At 36.1% G+C, this 20,491-nt stretch overlaps 5 protein-coding genes across 5 annotated transcripts in view; all 5 read left to right on the plus strand.

The window, feature by feature from the left end:
- The window catches only part of LOC125218492 (putative disease resistance protein RGA3), a 112,556-nt gene that overhangs the window by 17,169 nt on the left and 74,896 nt on the right, over positions 1-20,491 (plus strand). The gene's annotated exons all lie outside the window — the stretch shown is intronic.
- LOC125218614 (stress-response A/B barrel domain-containing protein HS1-like) lies at positions 313-991 on the plus strand. The gene is made up of 2 exons (XM_048120323.1): positions 313-473; positions 648-991. Exons 1-2 carry the CDS (start codon positions 349-351, stop codon positions 829-831), a joined length of 309 nt encoding a protein of 102 aa, XP_047976280.1. The 5' UTR covers positions 313-348; the 3' UTR covers positions 832-991.
- On the plus strand, positions 1,174-10,606 carry LOC125218608 (stress-response A/B barrel domain-containing protein HS1-like). Its single transcript, XM_048120310.1, has 3 exons — positions 1,174-1,214; positions 1,926-2,035; positions 10,371-10,606. Exons 1-3 carry the CDS (start codon positions 1,185-1,187, stop codon positions 10,546-10,548), a joined length of 318 nt encoding a protein of 105 aa, XP_047976267.1. The 5' UTR covers positions 1,174-1,184; the 3' UTR covers positions 10,549-10,606.
- Positions 14,292-17,934, plus strand: LOC125218566 (TBC1 domain family member 22B-like). Its single transcript, XM_048120256.1, has 10 exons — positions 14,292-14,523; positions 15,528-15,678; positions 15,758-15,929; positions 16,001-16,071; positions 16,208-16,345; positions 16,442-16,533; positions 16,646-16,917; positions 17,072-17,157; positions 17,258-17,359; positions 17,574-17,934. Exons 1-10 carry the CDS (start codon positions 14,417-14,419, stop codon positions 17,733-17,735), a joined length of 1,353 nt encoding a protein of 450 aa, XP_047976213.1. The 5' UTR covers positions 14,292-14,416; the 3' UTR covers positions 17,736-17,934.
- LOC125206382 (non-specific lipid-transfer protein 2-like) lies at positions 18,599-19,438 on the plus strand. The gene is made up of 3 exons (XM_048105647.1): positions 18,599-18,619; positions 18,712-19,010; positions 19,268-19,438. The coding sequence occupies exons 1-3, from the start codon at positions 18,599-18,601 to the stop codon at positions 19,275-19,277; spliced, it is 330 nt and encodes a 109-aa protein (XP_047961604.1). The 3' UTR covers positions 19,278-19,438.

The raw sequence follows: 20,491 nt of genomic DNA on the forward strand, positions 1-20,491 counted from the left end.
AGTGAGAATTTGACTTATATTGATCAGTTATTTTATCCAAAAAATCCACTATTTGAGTGTTCAAAAAAGGGAGAACTTTTCCCATGCAAAAATATTATAGAAATAATGATATGATATTAATATTATAAGGAGAAGAGGTACATAAAAGTCCAATTAAATCAAACTCACTTAAAACAGTCAAAATTCGACCAAAATATGACAAGGTGTGTCGGCTTGAAAAGTATACACTAAACCATTTTATTTTTTTCTTACAAGACTTGTACACTGTATCTAGATTCCAATATTTCTTCTATAAGTATTAGGATATTTATGAGAGATTTATAGTGTGAGAGAAACAAAGAGTGAGAGATGGAGATAAAGCATTTAGTTCTTGTAAAGTTCAATGACAGTGTAACTGAGGAACAAATCGAAGATTGCATCAAACAATATGGCAAGCTTGTTGATCTCATTCCTTCAATCAAGGCCTTCAAATGGTATGCTACTACAATTATTCAAATTATATTATGAAATTTCAAACTTATTCTAATTAATATTGGATTTGTTAATATTTGCCATCCAAATTAAATATATTGCTATCATTATTTTTCCGAAGAACTGTTTTTCTTGAATTATGCTTTGTCGTACTAAAACGAAGCACTCGATTGCAGGGGTAAAGAGATCGGCATCTTGAACCTAAATCAGGACTTCACGCATGTCTTTGAGTTGACATTTGAAAGTGTAGATGATGTTGTTGGCTTTACTACTAATCCACATCACACCGACTATTCAAATGTGTTGATGCCTCTTGTGGAGAAGTTCGTTCTACTTGATTTCCAGCCTACAAAAGTCTAACTATGAATTTATGACTACATGTCATGTAGCTTATAATTAAGCATATCATCTATGTTTCTCAACTTGTTGAGCCTTTTCGTTGTTTAAATAAGAGAATGAGTTGTGATGAATAATTACAACCGATCAATTTTACAATAAGACGTTTCCAATTATTCAATCAGTAGATTGATGTTCTGAGTTATTTGATTTGGATGAAAATTTGTCCTTGTTATATATGATTACTATAGTAATACTACTCTGGACTATTATGTGTAACTAAATTTCCAATGTGCCAAATATTTCTTCTATACTTCCTCTATTAAACACATCCATACATTCTAGTGTATGTGATAGAGAGATAAAGAGATAGAGAGATGGCAAAGGGAAAGGGAGAAGTGAAGCACATATTGATTTCAAAATTCAAAGAATGCTTGTGTTTATGAGTTTTAACATTCGAAATAAGAGAATGGCTTATATACATTTACCCTCGTTAGACTTAAGTAAATTGTGTAGGTAATAACTTGTTTAGATGGGCTATATATCTTAGTCCTAGTGGGCCAGACCCATGAGAGAGAGATCAAACTGGGCTTTGTCTCTAAGCCTACAACCAACTGATTATCAAATAGAATAATTAATTTAAATCACATTTGACCAAATTCATATAAGTTCTACTAACTATAAAAACTACTAATTAAGAAGATTCATTTTTTCTTCATTAAAAATCCGTATATGAAACATTGTCTTTTGGTGATACACAAAACTATATATTTTCATTTAAAAAAAATAAAAAATATTTATATTTAAATGAAACAACGCTGTTTTGAGTATAATCAAAAGACGACGCTCTATATACATATAAAACACTAGAAAAGGAGAAATTTGGTAATTTAATATTCTATCCTTGAAGCTCATGGAACAGAACAAGATTTTGTGATTTAAATAACTATTACTTATATATTATTCAAACTACACATTTTGACCTTAAATATCAATACTCAAGTCTTAAAACCAATCATATTATTTCAAGAAAGAAGAAGCCAAAATAATACTCCAAAGAAGAGAGTCAATTTGAACTTTGTTACTAGCCGGCAAGTTTATCATTTGAAGTGAAGCACATATTTCTTGCACAATTCAAAGAAGGCATAACCGATGAAGAGAAAGAAGAATGCATCAAACGGTTTCAAAGCATTGTCCCCCATTTCCCTTCATTGAAGACTTTTAAATGGTACGTACTACACAATTTTCATATGTAGAGATTCAATTTAATCTTTTTAGGAATCGGTGTTAATTACTATTAGCAAATCATTTCGGCACAAGGGAGAATGAGAGATTATGTTAATTTTAGAGGGTGATTATTTTTCATTATTGATAGTATAAATGATTGATGCAAAGAAATATGGAAGTAAAAAATATAGAGGAACAAGAGAGAGAACAACAAAGAACACAAATTTTATTGCTCTGTAATTTTGAAGATGGATCAAATAACAACAATTACAAAATATTTAAAGGCACAAGAAAACCACTAATATATTAACTTATTAAAAACTAAATCTCCCAAATACCACCAAATAATGTAACTGAAATCATAAATAAAATGGTAAGTTTCACTATTTTTAAACAATTAAGTGTTTTTTTTTAGTTATTAGTTGTTACCGTAAATTAGTTAGTATTTGATCACACACCCATGTTCTTATATTTTTCTGTGGGCCTTAACTTAGCCAATTTCTTATTTTTGTTGGTAAATAGAGATTAAAGACATGCTCATACTATTTTAAAATAGTACTATTTCTTATGTTATAAAATTTCGGATCCAACACTAGTTATACCGTGCAATTTGAAATTAGCTTCAACCAAAATTGATCAGTGTTTACATGGCAGGGGTGAAGAGCTTAGAATTGCAAATTTTCAACAAGGTTTCACTCATGTCTTGGACATGACATTTGAAAGCGTAGAAGGTGTTGCAGAGTATAATTCCCATCCAGAGCACCTCGCTTATTCAGAGTTTCTTCTGCCTAAACTCGAGAAGTTCGTTGTAGTTGACTACATACCCAAATAAATTCAACCTTAAATTATGTTATTGCGTGAATGTGACAACACTGCACTTAAGATTTTTTTCTTGTTAAAGTTATGTTAGCGAGGTTTGATCATTTTCATGCCAATTAAATAAACAATGGATCTAGGAAAAAGAATTTGCGGGGTTATAGATACAAGTAAAGAATTTGCATGTATTCGCTACCGTCTTTCGACTTTGACAGCTGTCATTCTCTTTGTCGTTTCCTCTGCTATCGTTGTACGCGTCATCTCCATCGGAATAGTTGAACTACGTCAGACAAGATCCATACCATGGTGGCATGGTCGAATGTAACGTTGAAATGCATGGCTTCACTGTTGTTGCTCGTCTTGAACAATATATGTTCTTTTTTGCATCAGACGCAAAATGTTAGTAAAATTTTTAAGGTAAGTGTGTGACTCGAACACGAAATATAAACGTCGGTTAGTCAAATTTTTTAATAATAACAAATTATACAGGAAATATAAGTGCGTGCCGGAACCGCCGGTTCCGAGCGGTTCAAGACCGGAACTGTGAAAAACAACCGAAAAACTGCGAAAACTGAGCCAAAACCACCGGAAACCGACGGTTAGAAACCGTGGAAAACCGTAAAAACCGTCTGAAAACCAGTGGTTTGGAACCGGAAAAGTAGTATTACATATTTTCATTTATTTGAAAAATAAAAAATAAAGAAAAAATATTTATTTAAATGAAACAAGTTGTTTTGAGTATAATCAAAAGACGGCGCTCTATAGACATAAAACAATAGAAAAGGAGAAATTTGGTAATTTAATATTCTATTAGTGAATCTTGTGGAACAGAACTAAGAGCATCCGCAATGGTCGGCTAGCCGATTCGTCGCGCTGGCCGATCGGCTAGCCGAACCATTGCAATCGGCCAGCGCAAAATCGGCGAGCGGATCGGCGTGGGCTCGCCGATCGCTCGTCGCTGGCCGATGCGCTGGCCGATCGGCTAGCCGCCATTGTGGCGGCCCGATCGGGCAGCGATCGGCCAGCGCCGATTTTCGATTTTTTTTTAAATCATATATAAACGCGATTTTCGTTTCATTTTCATTTGCACCACTTGTTTTAACGAGTTTTCTCTCTCTCTAACTTTCTGTACAAGAGCATCATCGAGCGATGGATCACAACAACGAGTCCAGTCCGGCGACGAGCGGATCTCAGACTCCCACAGTACCCGTGGGATCTGGATGGGGGCAGATGGGCCCGGGGTTTAACATCCCTTGGAATCAGATGATGGGGATGATGGGGGGGGAACCAGGGGGGTATGCCGTGGGGGATGCCGGGCGGCGGGCAGTCAGCGCCCGGGTGGGGGGTATGCCCCAGATGCAGCAGCAGATGATGCTGCAGCAGATGATGGGGATGATGTGGCAGGGCGGGATGCAGGGGTCACCGGGAGGGGACGCGGTATATCGGCCCTCGCTTGATTTTTTGACGGCTTCGTCTCACACGTCGACCCCGGTGGAGACGCAGTTCTCTGGCGATGACCTTCTGTCATTGCATGATATGGGGATCGATCTCGGGGAAGATGATACTCCCGTTCCAGCGACGCCGGCCGCGCCGAAGAAGAAGACGAGGGGGAGGGGGAAGGGCAAGGCGGTCGGCGAGTCATCGCAGCCCGCTGCCACTGGCCGGAGGAAGTGGACGGAGGATTTCCAGTACGCCGGGTGGGCCAAGGGGTGGTTGGGAGGTGCGCGACGATCCACCGGTTCGAACAACTAGCGGGTAGTCAACATGTGGGCGAAGATCGGGAGCCGCCTATAAGAGGCACCGCCCCGCACGGAAGGACTTCAAAGCAACGAGGAGGTCCGGAAGGGCTGGGAGCGCACTCGTGGCCGCGGTGGGTCGTTTTTCGAATTTGTACGCCAACGCCCTCCGTCATATCAGAAGTGGGCAGACTGAGGACGACGCCCGGAGGATAGCCGCGAGTCAGTTCCTCTTGGAGGGGAAGTATAAGGAGTTCACCTTCTAGGAGTGGTTCTTGTTGTTGAAGGACTCCGAGAAGTTCCGGGCGGGGTGCGACGTTGGGTGGCCGAAGAAGCAGCGACTGAACTATAGCGGCGACTACAGCGGCAGCAGCGGCGGATCCCACGACCTCCCCCCGGATGCTGAGGAGTTTCCATCCCCTCCTTCATTTACTGGTCGCCCCCGCCCGGTTGGACAGAAGCGGGCGCATCGAGCTGCGAGGGGCGGATCCCCCCTATCGCCCCGCGAGGTCCAGTCCTCCGCCCTCCCTCCCGCCCCACTCGAGTACACTCTTGATTTGCGTAACCAAACGCGGGCTCAGATGTTACAGGTCTTCCGAGAGTGGAAGAACGCCACTGACCCCACGGAGAAGAGGTTTCTTTACGAGATGCTCGAGAGCATGCGTGCTGATTTAGAGATCGCGAGGTCACGACTAGGGGGTTCCGACGTGGGCTCAGATACCACGGGTGGCGGCAGCGGCGGCGGCGACGACGAGGACGACGGAGGAGTAGAGAGTGGCGGGGCTCGTTTGTTGAAGCCCTTTTTTTTAAATAAAAATCATGTACTTTTTTTTTTAATCTTTGTACTTTTTTTTAATGGAATGGATTATTTTTCCCGTATATGTGTCGTAAATTTAATTTCGTATTTTAATCGTAATTTTAATTCCGTAAATGTAGTATATTTTGAATTATTTTTACTGTGGCTGGCCTATGGCTGGCCTAAATCTGATGTGGCAAGTGGTTTTTTTAGTGTTGCTGACGTGGCAGGGGAGAGAATGGCTGGCCTATGGCTGGCCTAAGCACCATTGCGGATGCTCTAAAGTTAACAAGATTTCATGATTTAAATATCTACTCCCTCCGGCGAATAGGAGTTCCCTTTTCTCATTTTAGTCCGTACGCGAATAAAAGTCCCGATTCACTTATATCATAGTTGGTAATAGGGTCTCACATTTCACTAACTCATTCCACCCACATTTTATTTAAAATTAATATACACAACTGAGACCTATATATATTTCATTAACTTTTTTTCACACACTTTTCTTAACATTTCCTAAATCCGTGCCACCTAGAAATGAGACTCCTAATAGCGGATGAAGGGAATATTAGTGTAACAGCCCGCCCTCCTAGGGTACAATACATGCGGCGATTGCTACCAAAACTAAAGAGTTTAACATAGACTAGGGTTCCATTTAAAGAGGCTTGACCTAAGTATAAAACGGACTATCAGAGTCGCAAGTCAAAGGTTTAATCAAGAGAAATAAATGAAGGATAAGTACTATAAAGTATGATCAAAACTGAAGGGTTCAATAAATCCCAATGATATCACAAGATGTCTCAAGATTCTAAAACGAAAGGAACAAGTGCAAAATATCCAAATAATACTAAAGTGTTTCAAAGAAAATTCAGCAGAAACGACCAAGAGAAAGTGCAGCTATGTATGGAGACACAACTACGCTTGAAGTTCAAAACACCCATCTTAATTAGTTACCCGCCACCGCTCGTCGTCGTTCAACCTGCACATAAGGAAAACACATGCAGGGCTGAGTATTTTGAAATACTCAGTGAACTCGTTGCCAAAAAATTTTATAAGTTATGCCACCCTTACCATAGTGAACTCGAGGTTTTACACTTTTCAAGATAAATATTCAATGAGTATCACAAAAATATTTCCATAGATTGGCCAATCAAACAACTCCCCAATTTCCTCATCACTTTCCACAATCTCATCATTTCCATAGTGCGACAAAAGTGTGGCCACACTTTTCGCCCACGAGACCGACCGACTAGCAAGGACGTCTCCCGATCCCCTCCGTGTACACAGCCTGGTAAGGTTTGCGGCCCGTACTCAGACCCGAATTCGTTTAAACATATAGCCACTGTAGCCTAATGGAGCGTACTCACAAACTAGGCATCAGACACACAATATCATCCCAAAACAAACATAGGCATGACATAACAGTTAAACCACCCTTATCTCTCCACTTTCATAAATATGCAACATAAAAGAGTTTAAAAATAAAGCCCACCTCGACTGCTTAGATTTCAAGTATGTTCTTTCCTTTGTTATCCTGCTTCGCAACCAAGGTTTCACCTTTTAATCACATAGGCATATATCACAAATCAGATTCAACGCAAACTCCTAACTCATGCATGTCTCAACGCTTTCCCTTTTCCCATCTATTTATCTTAACATCATCAATCAAGGCCATGTTCATCACATAAGTTCCATTCGCATCTCAACTCTAGATCTAAAATCAATATATGTCACACATGAGTATTTTTCCAACATTCAAACAACACACACACACACACGCCACACACACACACGATGCACACACACACATACATATTTTCCATATCCCCTTTATCCCACTTTCACTCAAACAAGATGCATGAGGGTTCAAGAATACGGATTAATCGGATAGAAAGAAGAGGAATCGAGTAGAAAGAAGAAGATTAATATGAGAATACCTTTTTGAGAAAAACGAACGGTAGAAACTAAGTAAAGACTTGGTTCTTCAAAAATCTTGAGGCTCAAACTCTAATTCTTCTCAAAGGTTGAAGGATTATTGGAGTAAAGTAGAAGAAAATTGAGAGAGTGTGGAGAAGAGAGGGAGGCGAAAATAATGGGGTAGGGGGCGAAAATTGTGGGGGCTAGGGTTAGGGGTTTCTCTTATTTATAGTGCTCAATAAGATCTTTAGGTAAATAAAATAGAATATTTGGTAAGATTTGATTCTCCATAATTAATTAAAAACAAATATTGTGGGGTAGGGAGGAAGGAATAACAAAAATAAACTAGGGTATCAAGCATGGAAATTTCGAAATATATGGCTCTTAATTAGCCAAGATTTTGTTTTGGTATATTTTACGGAGTAGAATAAAATATCACGAAGCAAAATAAAATAAAAATTCTCCCATTGGAGAAAGGAAAATATGCGTGTATTTAGGCCTTTTAAATAAGGAATGGATTTTTAATATTCACTAAAATAAGATATGACAAGATCTCTTGAGGTATGAAAAGATTTGATAGAATATTTAAATTCTAGGTATGGAAGGAAATCAAATAAGGAATCAATTAAACAAGCAAAATAATATTTTCTTCCCTACATGGGTGATTTTCGAAAATCACCTAGGAAATAAGAGGCTCAATTTTTCTCAATAAAAATAAGGAATAGTTGGGTTTTGGATTTAATTTGGATAAATATCCCAAGAATTAAATTAAATCCGGAAAAATAGAATTCCCTCTTCAAAGAGTGAAGGGGTTCGAAAATCTCAACAAGGAAAAATAGAGTCATAGTATTTATGGAAATTTCCCAATATTCTCGCTCACCCTTAAACAATTAAATCACTACAATATTTAATTAATCACATGCCACATCACATAATCAACAAGTTTGACTTTTCAAACTTCCAAGGCAACCCTAGACTCGACTCGGTTATAGCAACTCATGCAATAAATTCGTTCACCAATTAATTCACGTCTTCCACGTCATAAATTAGGAAATTAAATTTTTGGCTCTAAAATTAGGGTTCGAAAAAGTGGGGTGTTACAATTACTTACTCCCTTCGTCCCACTTAAAATGCAACATTTGGGAATCAGCACGAGATTTAATGTAGTGTTGTTTTGTGAGTTAATGAAGAGAGAGTAAAGTAAGAGAGATGAAAAGGTATAGATAAAGTTGTGTCTATTTTAAGAAACGTTTCATTTTTAATGGGACAATAAAAAAGAAAATTGTTTCATTTTTAATGGGACAGAGGTAGATAGAGTTTATATTATTCAAACTACACATTTTCTGACGAGGGGAATCAATTATCAATAGTCAAGTTTTAAAACCAATCATTTTATCTCAAGAAAGAAGAAGCCAAAATAATACTCCAAAGAAGAGAGACAATTTGAACTTTGTTACTGGCCGGCAAGTTTATCATTTATATAGTATTTCTATTGTCCTTCACACGACTACTTCTTGCCGTTATATAGTTATATATAGTCTAGTGGTAGTGAGGAGGAACCTTGTCTCAAATGTGCCAAATATTTCTTCAATACTATTAAACTCATCCATACATTCTAGAGAGAGAGAGATGGCAGAGGGAAAGGGAGAAGTGAAGCACATATTGCTTGCAAAATTCAAAGAAGGCAAAACCGATGAAGAGAGAGAAGAATGCATCAAACGGTTCCAAAGCATTGTCCACCATTTCCCATCATTGAAGACTTTTAAATGGTACGTACTACACAATTTTCTCATGTAGAGATCCAATTAAATCCTTTTAGGGATCGGTGTTACTCCCTCCGTCCACGAAAATTTGTTCCATTTTTCCATTTCCGTCCGTCCCCTAAAATTTGTCCCATTTCACTTTTACCATTTTTGGTAGTGGACTTCATATTCCACTAACTCATTCATACTCACATTTTATTATAAAAATAATATATAAAAGTAGGACCTACAATCCACTAACTTTTTCAATTCACTTTCCATTACATTTCTTAAAACCCGTGCCGGTCAAATCGGGACGAATTTTCGTGGACGGAGGGAGTATTAGCTAATCATTTTGGTAAAAGGGAGATTATGTTAATTTATAAATACGAGGGTGATTATTTTCATTATTGTTAGTATAAATGATTGATCATGTAAAGAAATATGGAAGCAAACAGAAAACACAAATTTTATTGCTATGTAATTTTGAAGATGGATCAAATAATAACAATTACAAAATATTTAAAGGCAAAAGAAAATCTCTAATATATATCTTAACTTATTGAAAACTAAATCTCCTAAATACCACTAAATAATGTAACTGAAATCATAAATAAAATGGAACAAAACTGACACTTCAACTGTAAATTTCACTATTTTCAACAATTGAGTATTTTTTTTATTAATTGCAATGGAATATGAATTAAGCAAGTTAATTCTTGTCAAAGTTACCATAGATCTTGGGATGCAGATATTCTAAGGTATTAATATATCTGAAGTCCCTACCTAGTTGCTGAAAATTTTCTTTCCTATTAATAGTATAATATTATTAATATATTGGTATTAATATGTATGCAAAATAAAATATTACTTATTAACTCAGCCAACCATCTAGCTAACTCAAGGCCCTGGTCTTATATTTTTCTGTGGGCCTTAACTTAGACAATTTCTTAATTTTGTTAGTTAATAGAGATAAAGGACATGCTTATGCTACTTTTAATAGTAGTATTAAATACTCCCTCCGTCCCATTAAATATGCAACATTTACTTTTCGATACAAGATTTTATGTAGTGTTCTTTAATGAGTTAATGGAGAGAGAGTAATATATGAGAGAAGAAAATGTAAAGAGTGTATTGTTTCCACTTTTAGAAACGTATCATTTTTAATGGGACAGACCAAAAAGGACAACGTTTCATTTCTAATGGGACAGAGGGAGTATTTCTCATGTTATAAAATTTGGGATCCAACACTAGTTATACGGTGCAATTTGAAATCTTGAATAGTACTACCAAAATTGAGCACTTGAGATTGTGGTGTTTACATGGCAGGGGTGAAGAGCTTAGCATTGCAAATTTTGATCAAGGTTTCACTCATGTCTTTGACTTAACATTTGAAAGTGTGGAAGGTGTTGCACAGTATATTTCCCATCCGGAGCACGTCGCTTACGCGGAGTTTTTTCTGCCTAAACTCGAGAAGTTCGTTGCAGTTGACTACACACCCAAATAAATCCAACCTAAAATTAAATTATGTTATTTAAGTTTTTATTGATGTTGGTCAAATAAAATCTGTCATACTATTGTTGAATCTTTATGTTAGTTTAAATGCCAAGGTATTGCACCTCGTCTCAAACAATGTTCTTTTTTGATTAGACATAAAATGTTAAAAACGTTAAGGTAATTGAGTGACTCGAACACGAAATATAAAAATTGGTTTGTCAAAACTTTTTATAGGGATATTGGCACTTAATATCATGAAACTCTTAAAAGGTTGGATTTCTCCAACAAACTTTGAAATTGACAAATAATATCACGAACTTTACCCCAAGTTTGTTATTTTCCACCAAAAAAGGTCGGCTATATTAATAGATTGAAGAATGTTATCGAGAAATTACGAAAAAAAAATCTGTATCATGATATTATTTGCTGGAATTTTTCTTTGGTGTAAAATAACAAACTTTGGATAAAGTTCGCAATATTATTTGCCAATATTTTAAAATTCCATGATATTAGATGCCAATTTTATTTTTTAAAAATAATAAATTTTACATAATTGTACTAGTTACTTAACTAAAGTAAGATAAAACTACCAACTTGGGTCAATATTAGTAAATGTAAATAATAATCATCCCTATGATTTACACTAATATTTATTGCTCGTAGTTTTATCAAATTAAATAAAATTGCTACGAGCTAAAAAAAAAAGTAAAAGCAAATATTGAGCTATCGATCTGGGGAAGGATATTGAGTAACCACACAAAAATTTAAATTCAAAAAACTAACTTAATTTCTTCACAAAATAAAAGAAAGAGAACCATTCGATTCAATCTTCTTCAATAGAATAAAGAAAAAAAAAAGTGAAAAAAAAGAAAGGTTGGTAGATATACAAAAGATCTCGAAGAACAATGACCATTTAATTTTTCCGGGCATAATTATTAAAAATAAAAAGAGTGTTGGATGTTTGTTGATGGACTATTATTTGGGCTGTGTTTATTTGTTAAGCCCAGATGTTATAAATTGGGTTGAGCCCAATAACTTAAGCCCCTTCTCACCAGATGCTGCCACGTGTCCTCTCATTTGGATGATTGTTTCCTGACCGTTGGATGTAGGGTTGAGAGTGTTATGTGTGTGTTGGCTTTGTTGAGCCGTTTCACATCTCACAATCTCTCTCTCTCTCTTCTGTGTGTGACTGAGAACTTCTCTCTCTTCTCTCTTCTCCTCTCCGGTGTACTTCCGGCCATCTCTTGGTGATCTTTCTCGGTTCTTTGAGAGTAAGATCTTGTGTGAGTGCTGGTGTGAAGCAATCTCTTCGATTGCTTAAGTTCTGGAGAAGTTCTAGGATTTGTGTGTGGAGGTTTTGTCCGGTGGATCTTGATCTGGTGTGAGGGGCTTTCACGGTGGAGGTATTGGTGGTCTGAGGGTTAACTCTATCCAATCCATTTGTGCTCCCTTGGATCTAAGTTCTGGAAGAATAGATCTGTGTTTGTGTGGCGGGTTCTGAGCCAAGATCCTTTGATATCTTGTTCTTACTCTTTAGTGTTTTAGTTAATATCTTGTGTTTAGATCCGAGAGGATCATTCTTAGTAGTATTGACTTGTTTCTTGAGTGTGCAGGTACATTTGAGTGCAATTGAAGCTGGAGCTGTAGCTTCAAGGTCTTGTAATAGTTAGAACTAGATTCTAGTGATCTTAGTTTGTATTACTTGTTAAAATCAGCCGCGTGGGTGAGAGTTTGGCTGAGCTCTCTTGTACAAGAACAAAGAGGTCTCGGTAATTAGTGAATCTAGACTGATCTGATCCCTACAAAGAGATAAGAAGATTCCAAAGAACTATTTTCTTGAATTGTGCTTTGCTGTGTACTAAAATGAAGCACTCGAATGCAGGGGTAAAGAGATAGGCATCTTAAACCTAAATCAAGGCTTCACACATGTCTTTGAGTCGACATTTGAAAGTGTGGATGATGTTATTGGATTTGCTATTAATCCACATCACACAAACTATTCAAGTGTGTTGATGCCTCTTGTGGAGAAGTACGTTCTACTTGATCTCCAGCTTGCAAAACCCTAACTATGAATTTATGACTATATGTCATGTAGCTTATAATCAAGCATATCATCTATGTTTTCCATCTTGTTGAACCTTTTGGTTGTTTTAATTTAAGAATGAGTATCAGTGATAAAATGTTTTCCATCTTGTTGAACCTTTTGGTTGTTTTAATTTAAGAATGAGTATCAGTGATTAAATTGAGATTTGATGGGCTATATACTTCTCCTAGTGAGCCAGATCCATGAGAGAGGTCAAATTGGGCTTTTTCCTCTAGGCCTACAACCAACTCATCATATAGCATAATAAATTTAAATCACAATTGATCAAATTCATATAAGTTCCACTAATTATAAAAACAAAATACGAATATTCAATTTTATCATTATATAAAACACCATCTTTTGATTTCGTGATTTAAATAACTATTATCCGTATATTTAATTCGAACTACACATTTTCTTAGGCGTGATTATATATGTATGCACGTAGCCACCAAGATTGTGGTGTTTACATGGCAGGGGTGAAGAGCTTAGCATTGCAAATTTTGATCAAGGTTTCACTCATGTCTTTGACTTAACATTTGAAAGTGTGGAAGGTGTTGCACAGTATATTTCCCATCCGGAGCACGTCGCTTACGCGGAGTTTTTTCTGCCTAAACTCGAGAAGTTCGTTGCAGTTGACTACACACCCAAATAAATCCAACCCTAAAATTAAATTATGTTATTTAAGTTTTTATTGATGTTCGTCAAATAAAATTTGTCACACTATTGTTTAATCTTTATGTTACTTTAAATGCCAAGGTATTGCACCTCTGTTTAGTGGTAATGTTGGTTGATTTTTTTTTCTTGTTAAAATTATGTTAGGGAGAATTGATGTTATTTTCATGCCAACATAATAACAATGGATCTAGAAAATAGAATTTGTGGGGTTGACGGCTGCACAGATCGACCCTGCTATTCTCTTTGTCATTTCCTCTGCGATCGTTGTGCGCAATGAAATAGTTGAACTTGAACTGCGTACTGCATGATTCATACCATGCTCGAATGCAACGTCGAAATACATGCCTTCGGTGTTGTTGCTCGTCTCGAACAATATATGTTCTTTTTAGCATTAGACACAAAATGTTAAAATTGTTAAGGTAAGTGAGTGACTCAAACACAAAATATAAAAGTTGGTTTGTCAAATTTTTTAATAATAATAAAATTTACAGAATAGTACTAGTTACTTCCTCTCTGTCCGCGAATAAGAGTCCTGTTTTTCTATTTTATTCCGTTCATGAATAGGAGTCTCGATTCACTTTTATCACAAATGGTAAATGGTCTCATCTTCCACTAATTCATCCAACTCAAATTTCATTTAAAACTAATATATATATAAGTTCGACTCTCATTTCACTAACTTTTTTCCATCCATTTTCTTAACATATTTTTACATTTCTTAAAATCCTTACTGCTCATAAATGAGACTATTAATGACGGACGAATGTAAATGTAAATACTAGTAAATGTAAATAAAATCATCCCTATGATAATACACTAATATTAATTGATCGTAGTTTTATCAAATTAAATAAAATTGCTACTAGCTAAAAAAAAGTTATAGTAAATATTGATCTATCGATTTGGGGAAGAATATTGAGTAACCACACAAAAATTAAAATTCATAAAACATAATTTCTTCACAAAATAAAAGAAAGAGAACCATTCGATTCAATCTTCCTCAATAGAATAAAGAAAAAAAAAAGTGAAAAAAAAAGAAAGGTTGGTAGAAGATTTCGAAGAACAATGACCATTTAATTTTTCCGGGCATGATTATTAAAAATAAAAAGAGATTATGATTAATCCCAGAGGTGGGGAAGAAGATCGCAACAGAGAAACCGCTTCTTCTTCATCTTCTAATTTGGATTTCAGATTCAGCCAAACGCTCAGGAACGTTCAAGGGTGCGTTTTCATTTCCACATTTTTTTCCACCGCAATTCCTCAATTTGGTGCAATTTCGTCTGATTTGAGCTCCCATTGTGGAATTATGTCGATAATTTCAAATGGGCTTCGTCAATTTTGTTAATTTGGTTTCAATTTTGGGCGTGATTCGATTCATTTGTTGGCCGATGATGGAATGTGTTTGGATTTGATCCTTCATTTTGATAAATTGTAAGATCGTGGCAATGCTGTGTTTAGAATTGTGTTTGATTGATTCTGCAGCTAAAATTAATGTTTAGGAGTTGGAAAAATTTGATCTTTGGCTAACAATTAATGCAGTTTTATTTGATTGAGATTTGAAATGTTAATTCAGCTCTAGCTATATGTATGAATAATCAACCTTAGCTCTATGTATATAATTGAATAGTCAAAATTCGGATGTTTTCCGTTGTAAATAGAGATAATTGACTCAAAATACACGTATTCGAGCCATTTTTCGGTTTTGGACATGAACTTGAACTTTTTTTGGTTATTCTCATAACTCGTAAATCGAAATTGACATGCTACATGGAAAATCGAGATTGTCATTTGGATTTTTGGTTTGGGAGAAATCCGGAAAAGGTAGCGTTTTTTTGTAATTTGGGACAAATTCCATGTCGTGTTTGATTCGTGTGAAAATCTAGTTATGGTAAAGTTCATGTTGTTTTAGTGCATTTTGAAGTTCATGCCAAAAGCTAAGAAAAGAGGAAAGTTCGTGTATTTTGAGATAAGTTTTAAAGTTCATGTATGTGGAAAACCAAATATGGCCCGAAGTTGGTGTATTTGGGGTCAATTAACTCTAGTAAGTAATCACCTCTGTTTCTCTTGATATACAAAATAGACATAAGCCATTTGCTTAACTTCCCCCAACCTATTGGTTGGAGGGGAAACGTCTTACCACCTAAGTTGCACTCCTTCGTCATGTATATGCATGTGGAGTCTTGACATGCTCGTGATCCATGAGTTACTGGTGTCTCGAGGTGCAGGTTACTCAAAGGTCGCAGTTTTCCTGGTAAAGTATCAATAACAAGGTGTTCGGATCCTCTTGACCCATCATTTTTGCCTTCACCACTAGGTGATAGGAGGTTCGCAGACAGTGATGCTGGCCAAGTGAGACAAACAGATACGTTGACTGAGGTGTCTTGTATTTCGATTCCTTTTTCATTACTCTAATGTTTGAATCTTGGCTGAATATGACTAGTTTGTCTTATTTTAGGATAAACCCCAAAATCGCAGTGGTTCAAACACTGTTTCATTTAGTGACCATACAGACACTTTGAATATGGGTAGCAGAAACATAATGATTCCGAACATGGGTGCAAGAGCTACGGATTCTGCAAGGCTGATGAAGTTTGCTAAGGAATTATCTGACCCGACGTTAGCCATAGGTACTCTACTCTTGTGTTCTGTCTGTATATTGCATTTTTGTGGATGTATAATTTCAAGTGTATCGATGCAGAAAAACTCCGTGAACTAGCATGGAGCGGTGTGCCCCAGTATCTGCGTCCTACTGTATGGCGGCTTCTCTTGGTATGCCCGGTTCCTTATACACTCCATTCAATACATCTTTTTACAATGTATGGTTAGTTCATTATTTAGTGCTCGCGTTTTAAAATTCTTTTGGTGAAATTCGGTATTACAAGCATAAAGTATTAACCGACAACAGGGATATGCGCCTTCTAATTCAGATAGAAGGGAAGCCGTGCTGAGAAGAAAGCGGGAGGAGTATCTTGATTGTGTCGCCCTACATTATGATATTCCAGATACAGAGCGCACGGAGGAAGAGATCAACATGCTTCGTCAGGTTTTTAGCTTCGACCAGATTTTATTCGCTTCTCCTTTCCATACATAATCTGTCATTTCGTGCTTCTTGATGATGGATTCCTGGCGCACGTGGTAGATTTCTCTCGATTGTCCCAGAACTGTTCCTGATGTCTCTTTCTTTCAACAAGAAGAAGTCCAAAAGTCACTCGAGCGAATACTTTATACATGGTTAGATACTTTCTTTGGCACTTATTTTATTTTTTTATTGCATTTTAAATATGCTAATGGTAATCTCTTCTGCGTCATCTATTTGTATAACTCTCATTTTTTCCCCTTCCAGGGCTATACGACATCCAGCTAGCGGTTATGTGCAGGGAATAAATGACCTCGCGACTCCCTTTTTGGTTGTTTTTCTTTCTGAATACTTAGAGGGATATGTCGAGACATGGTCAATGACTGATCTACCTCCCGAGAAAATGTTGGACGTAGAAGCCGACTGTTACTGGTGTTTAACAAAGTTGCTTGATGGTATGCAAGATCATTACACGTTTGCCCAGCCTGGGATTCAGCGACTTGTGTTCAAACTAAAGGAGTTGGTTGCAAGAATCGATGGTACGTCCTTAACTTTTTTTTCATAAACGTACTTGCAAATTGCTTTTATCCGCGTTGAGACGGTAAAATGGACTTCATCCATGTAAAATTGCTTTCTTTTACATGGTGTGCAAATTGTTTTTATCGACACTGGTTTCTTCGTTTGAAATTATAGAACCTTGTTCAAAGCACATGGAGGACCAGGGGCTCGAATTTCTTCAATTTGCTTTCCGATGGTTCAATTGCCTACTTATACGTGAGGTCAAAGCCCGTGTACCTAACATTTATTAAGTACTCCATATATCTTCCTACATTGGCTACAAAGGGAAAACCGAATACTAATGAAGTTAGTTCTTTACAGATTCCATTTGATCTCGTTACTCGCTTGTGGGACACTTATCTCGCTGAAGGGGACGCCTTGCCAGATTTTCTCGTATACATTTACGCCAGCTTTCTTCTAACAGTAAGCTACCTAGACTTGAAAATCCATATGAATTTTCATCATATATATATATCCGTTGTTTGGTTTCTTGTACTAATTGAATCTACCATCCAACGTAAACATCATCCGTTAGTGGCTTCACAAAGCGCTTCGTGATGCATAAGAGGCACGGTTATTTGATTTCTTGCACGGTTAGTTATGAACGAAGCTTAGACGACGTGTTTGCTGTTTGCAGTGGTCGGATACTCTACAGAAGCTCGATTTTCAGGAGATGGTGATGTTTCTTCAGCACCTCCCGACTCATAACTGGAACCATCTCCAGCTGGAGACGGTGCTTTCGCGGGCTTATATGTGGTACACCATGTTCAACGACTCTCCAAGACATTTAGCTTGCTGAATATAAATATATATATCTATATATATATATATATATTTCATTTGATTTAATTTAGTTTGGAATGTGTTTCATTTATGTTTGTTAGTTGTTTCTGTGAGAATCAACCTGCATTTCTTTTCTCCTTGTTGTATTCAAGTTTATATATACCTTTGTACAGGAGTTTTGAAAGTATAAATTCCTAATATTGTTTACTGTCAAACTATTTTTTTCTCATATTTTTTAAGAATTGAGATTTATGTTACTTTGGTGAATTATGATCATCAAGAAATTAATTGGGATGTCTTGAAATGTAGTCTACTTCCTCAATTTTGAGTTTTTCTAAACTTTCTTCACTAAAATAACTTTATTTAAGAATGAAATACAAGATGAAATTGTAAATAAGGATGGAACAGAATATTTCTAAAATATTATATTTTTCAAAAAGTATTAGATTTATATCTAGAATTAATGCAAAGTGGAAGTTAATCAATCTAAATTGTTTTTAACTCTTTATTTACTAAAATTACTTTACTCAATGTGTGAATACTATATGAAACTATAAATAAGGATAAAATGTAGTAATAATATATGAATTATATTTAAAAAAATATTTTATCTTTAATAATCCACGTGTCAAAGTGGAAGTGAATTGATGGGATTGATAGAAAATATTTAAAATTATTACTACAAGACATTAAATTTGGAAGTCAAGAATCTAGACTACAAAATTAGCAGCCCATCATTAATCAGTCCACCGGCAATTGTACATACGTGTAGCTTTTGCATACATTAATACGTCACAAATCTCAGTTTCATCAATTACGCAATAATCCATGCATATAATTATTATTTTTTATTTTTTTAAAAAAATTAGTCCTCCATGCATGGGCCAAATCTGTTGCTACGTCAATTTTAAATTTAATTTTAATTAAAGAGGGCCAATAATACTTCATTATTTATCTATGAGGTGATTTGATACTCTTGACTTATTGATTAGAGAAAAAATGCCATAATAACTAAGATCGAGGCCGCGATCGGGTGCGGCACTGTGGTTTCATACCTCAACCCATGCCTCCCCTATGTGACGAATAGGGGCCCACTTGGGGGGTGCTGCGGCGGCGTAAAGGGTCTTTACGGCGCTGCCAAGACGACCCCGGACAGGCAGGCCGTCTGCACCTGCCTGAAATCCCTGGCCGCCTCATACTCCGGAGTCAACCTTAGCAAGGCCGCTGGCCTCCCCGGCCAGTGCGGTGTCAGCATTCCGTACAAGATCAGCCCCTCCACTGACTGCTCCAAGTAAGCAAATTCGAAATTTTTTGCAGACTCGAGCATTAATCACTCTACCACTAGGTCAACTCACCTTCAGACTGAGCTAAGTCGGTAGAATATATGGGTGAAATAAAGATTTAGTTAAATGGAATGTGAAAAAAAAATTGTGGATGAATAAAAAAGAAATTATTATTGAATAATTGACAAAACACTATTGCAAAATTTTACAAAATTAATTGATTATGGTAATCTAATAATAATGTGTTTAATTTTGTGTTTTGCAGGGTGAAGTGAGGATTGATCATATGATGGTGATTTCAGTTGTATTCTGACAGCCTAGCTACGTTGAAGTACTATGAATAAAACAAGATATTGGTTGTAATTAATGGTTTCTTTCCATTGGATATGAACCAATATTTACTTTTTATATTATTAATGAGAGTGACTTTTATTTATATCTTTGACTTCTATGCAATTTTTGAGCCACTTAAAATTGTGATAGATAATTTTCTTATTTATTACAAGAAGATCATAATAATCTTAAATATTCCATAAGATAAAATTTCAAGATGAAGGTGACCACTCAATATTATGAAAAAAATTGTCATATATGATAAACAAAAGGGTTAACTGCCTTGAAAATTGCAAAGTTTGGTCAAATTATGGTACATGTCGCACATTTGAAAAATTTAAATGACAGATCATGAAGTTTTAAAAGTTCGCAACTGTCTCACGCTGATTTTGTCCGGGCAAATGAAATGCCGAGTTGGTGTGCACCCGTAAAATCTTAGTAAGATGGATGAATATTGTCTCAAATGTGTCTTAATTTGATTATGTTGGCGACTAAACGACGTTGTTTTGAGCTGAGAAATATAAAAATTAAAATATATAGTGGTAAGATGAAACAATTGACTTTTCAATATTTCATGATGATTTATTAAATTTGAAAATGAGCATAATATACCAAAAATAATCTGTTTTTCGAGATTTAATTGACAATTAAGCTAAATAAAATCCATGAAAATTATTGTTTTATTTATACCGGATTAAATATTAAAAAAATAAAAATACAAAGGGTTTTTTACAAGGAATATTAATCAGATATATAGGATGGAAATAAATAAAACGTAGACCCCTCTTCATTAAATGAACATGAAATGTCTTCCACATATTTCATTCACCGACGATATAGATATCTATTCATCAATGCTAATTAATTAAACGTAGACCCCTCTTCATTAAAGTTGTTTAATGAAATGATGTGAACGCATCTGTAGCCTCTCCTTCTCATGTACAACTATGTCTTGAGCATTATTGTCAAAACGCAGCAGTATACTTTTGGCCCTTTCCTGTGCGACGAAATGCGTGAATGAATGCTCTCTTCATTTGACTAATTTGCCCTTGCTTCCCCAAATCAAATAAATCCACAAAACCCCAAACACTACACTCTCCTCTCTTGATTTGACTAATTTGCCCTTGCCTCCCCAAATCAAATAAATCCACCAAGT

Source organism: Salvia hispanica, chromosome 1, assembly GCF_023119035.1.
Source record: "Salvia hispanica cultivar TCC Black 2014 chromosome 1, UniMelb_Shisp_WGS_1.0, whole genome shotgun sequence".
In the NCBI taxonomy this organism is placed as follows: Eukaryota; Viridiplantae; Streptophyta; class Magnoliopsida; order Lamiales; family Lamiaceae; genus Salvia; species Salvia hispanica.

Coding starts and splice junctions, on each gene's coding strand:
- LOC125206382 (XM_048105647.1), top strand. CDS start 18,599: ATGGGCCAAATCTGTTGCTAC. Junction 18,620..18,711: donor TGGGCCAAATCTGTTGCTAC/GTCAATTTTAAA, acceptor CTTATTGATTAG/AGAAAAAATGCCATAATAAC.
- LOC125218608 (XM_048120310.1), top strand. CDS start 1,185: ATGGCAAAGGGAAAGGGAGAAGTGAAGCAC. Junction 1,215..1,925: donor GAAAGGGAGAAGTGAAGCAC/ATATTGATTTCA, acceptor GAAGTGAAGCAC/ATATTTCTTGCACAATTCAA. Junction 2,036..10,370: donor TCATTGAAGACTTTTAAATG/GTACGTACTACA, acceptor TTTACATGGCAG/GGGTGAAGAGCTTAGCATTG.
- LOC125218566 (XM_048120256.1), top strand. CDS start 14,417: ATGATTAATCCCAGAGGTGGGGAAGAAGATCGCAACAGAGAAACCGCT. Junction 14,524..15,527: donor ACGCTCAGGAACGTTCAAGG/GTGCGTTTTCAT, acceptor CTCGAGGTGCAG/GTTACTCAAAGGTCGCAGTT. Junction 16,534..16,645: donor GAGCGAATACTTTATACATG/GTTAGATACTTT, acceptor TTCCCCTTCCAG/GGCTATACGACATCCAGCTA.
- LOC125218614 (XM_048120323.1), top strand. CDS start 349: ATGGAGATAAAGCATTTAGTTCTTGTAAAGTTCAATGACAGTGTAACT. Junction 474..647: donor TCAATCAAGGCCTTCAAATG/GTATGCTACTAC, acceptor ACTCGATTGCAG/GGGTAAAGAGATCGGCATCT.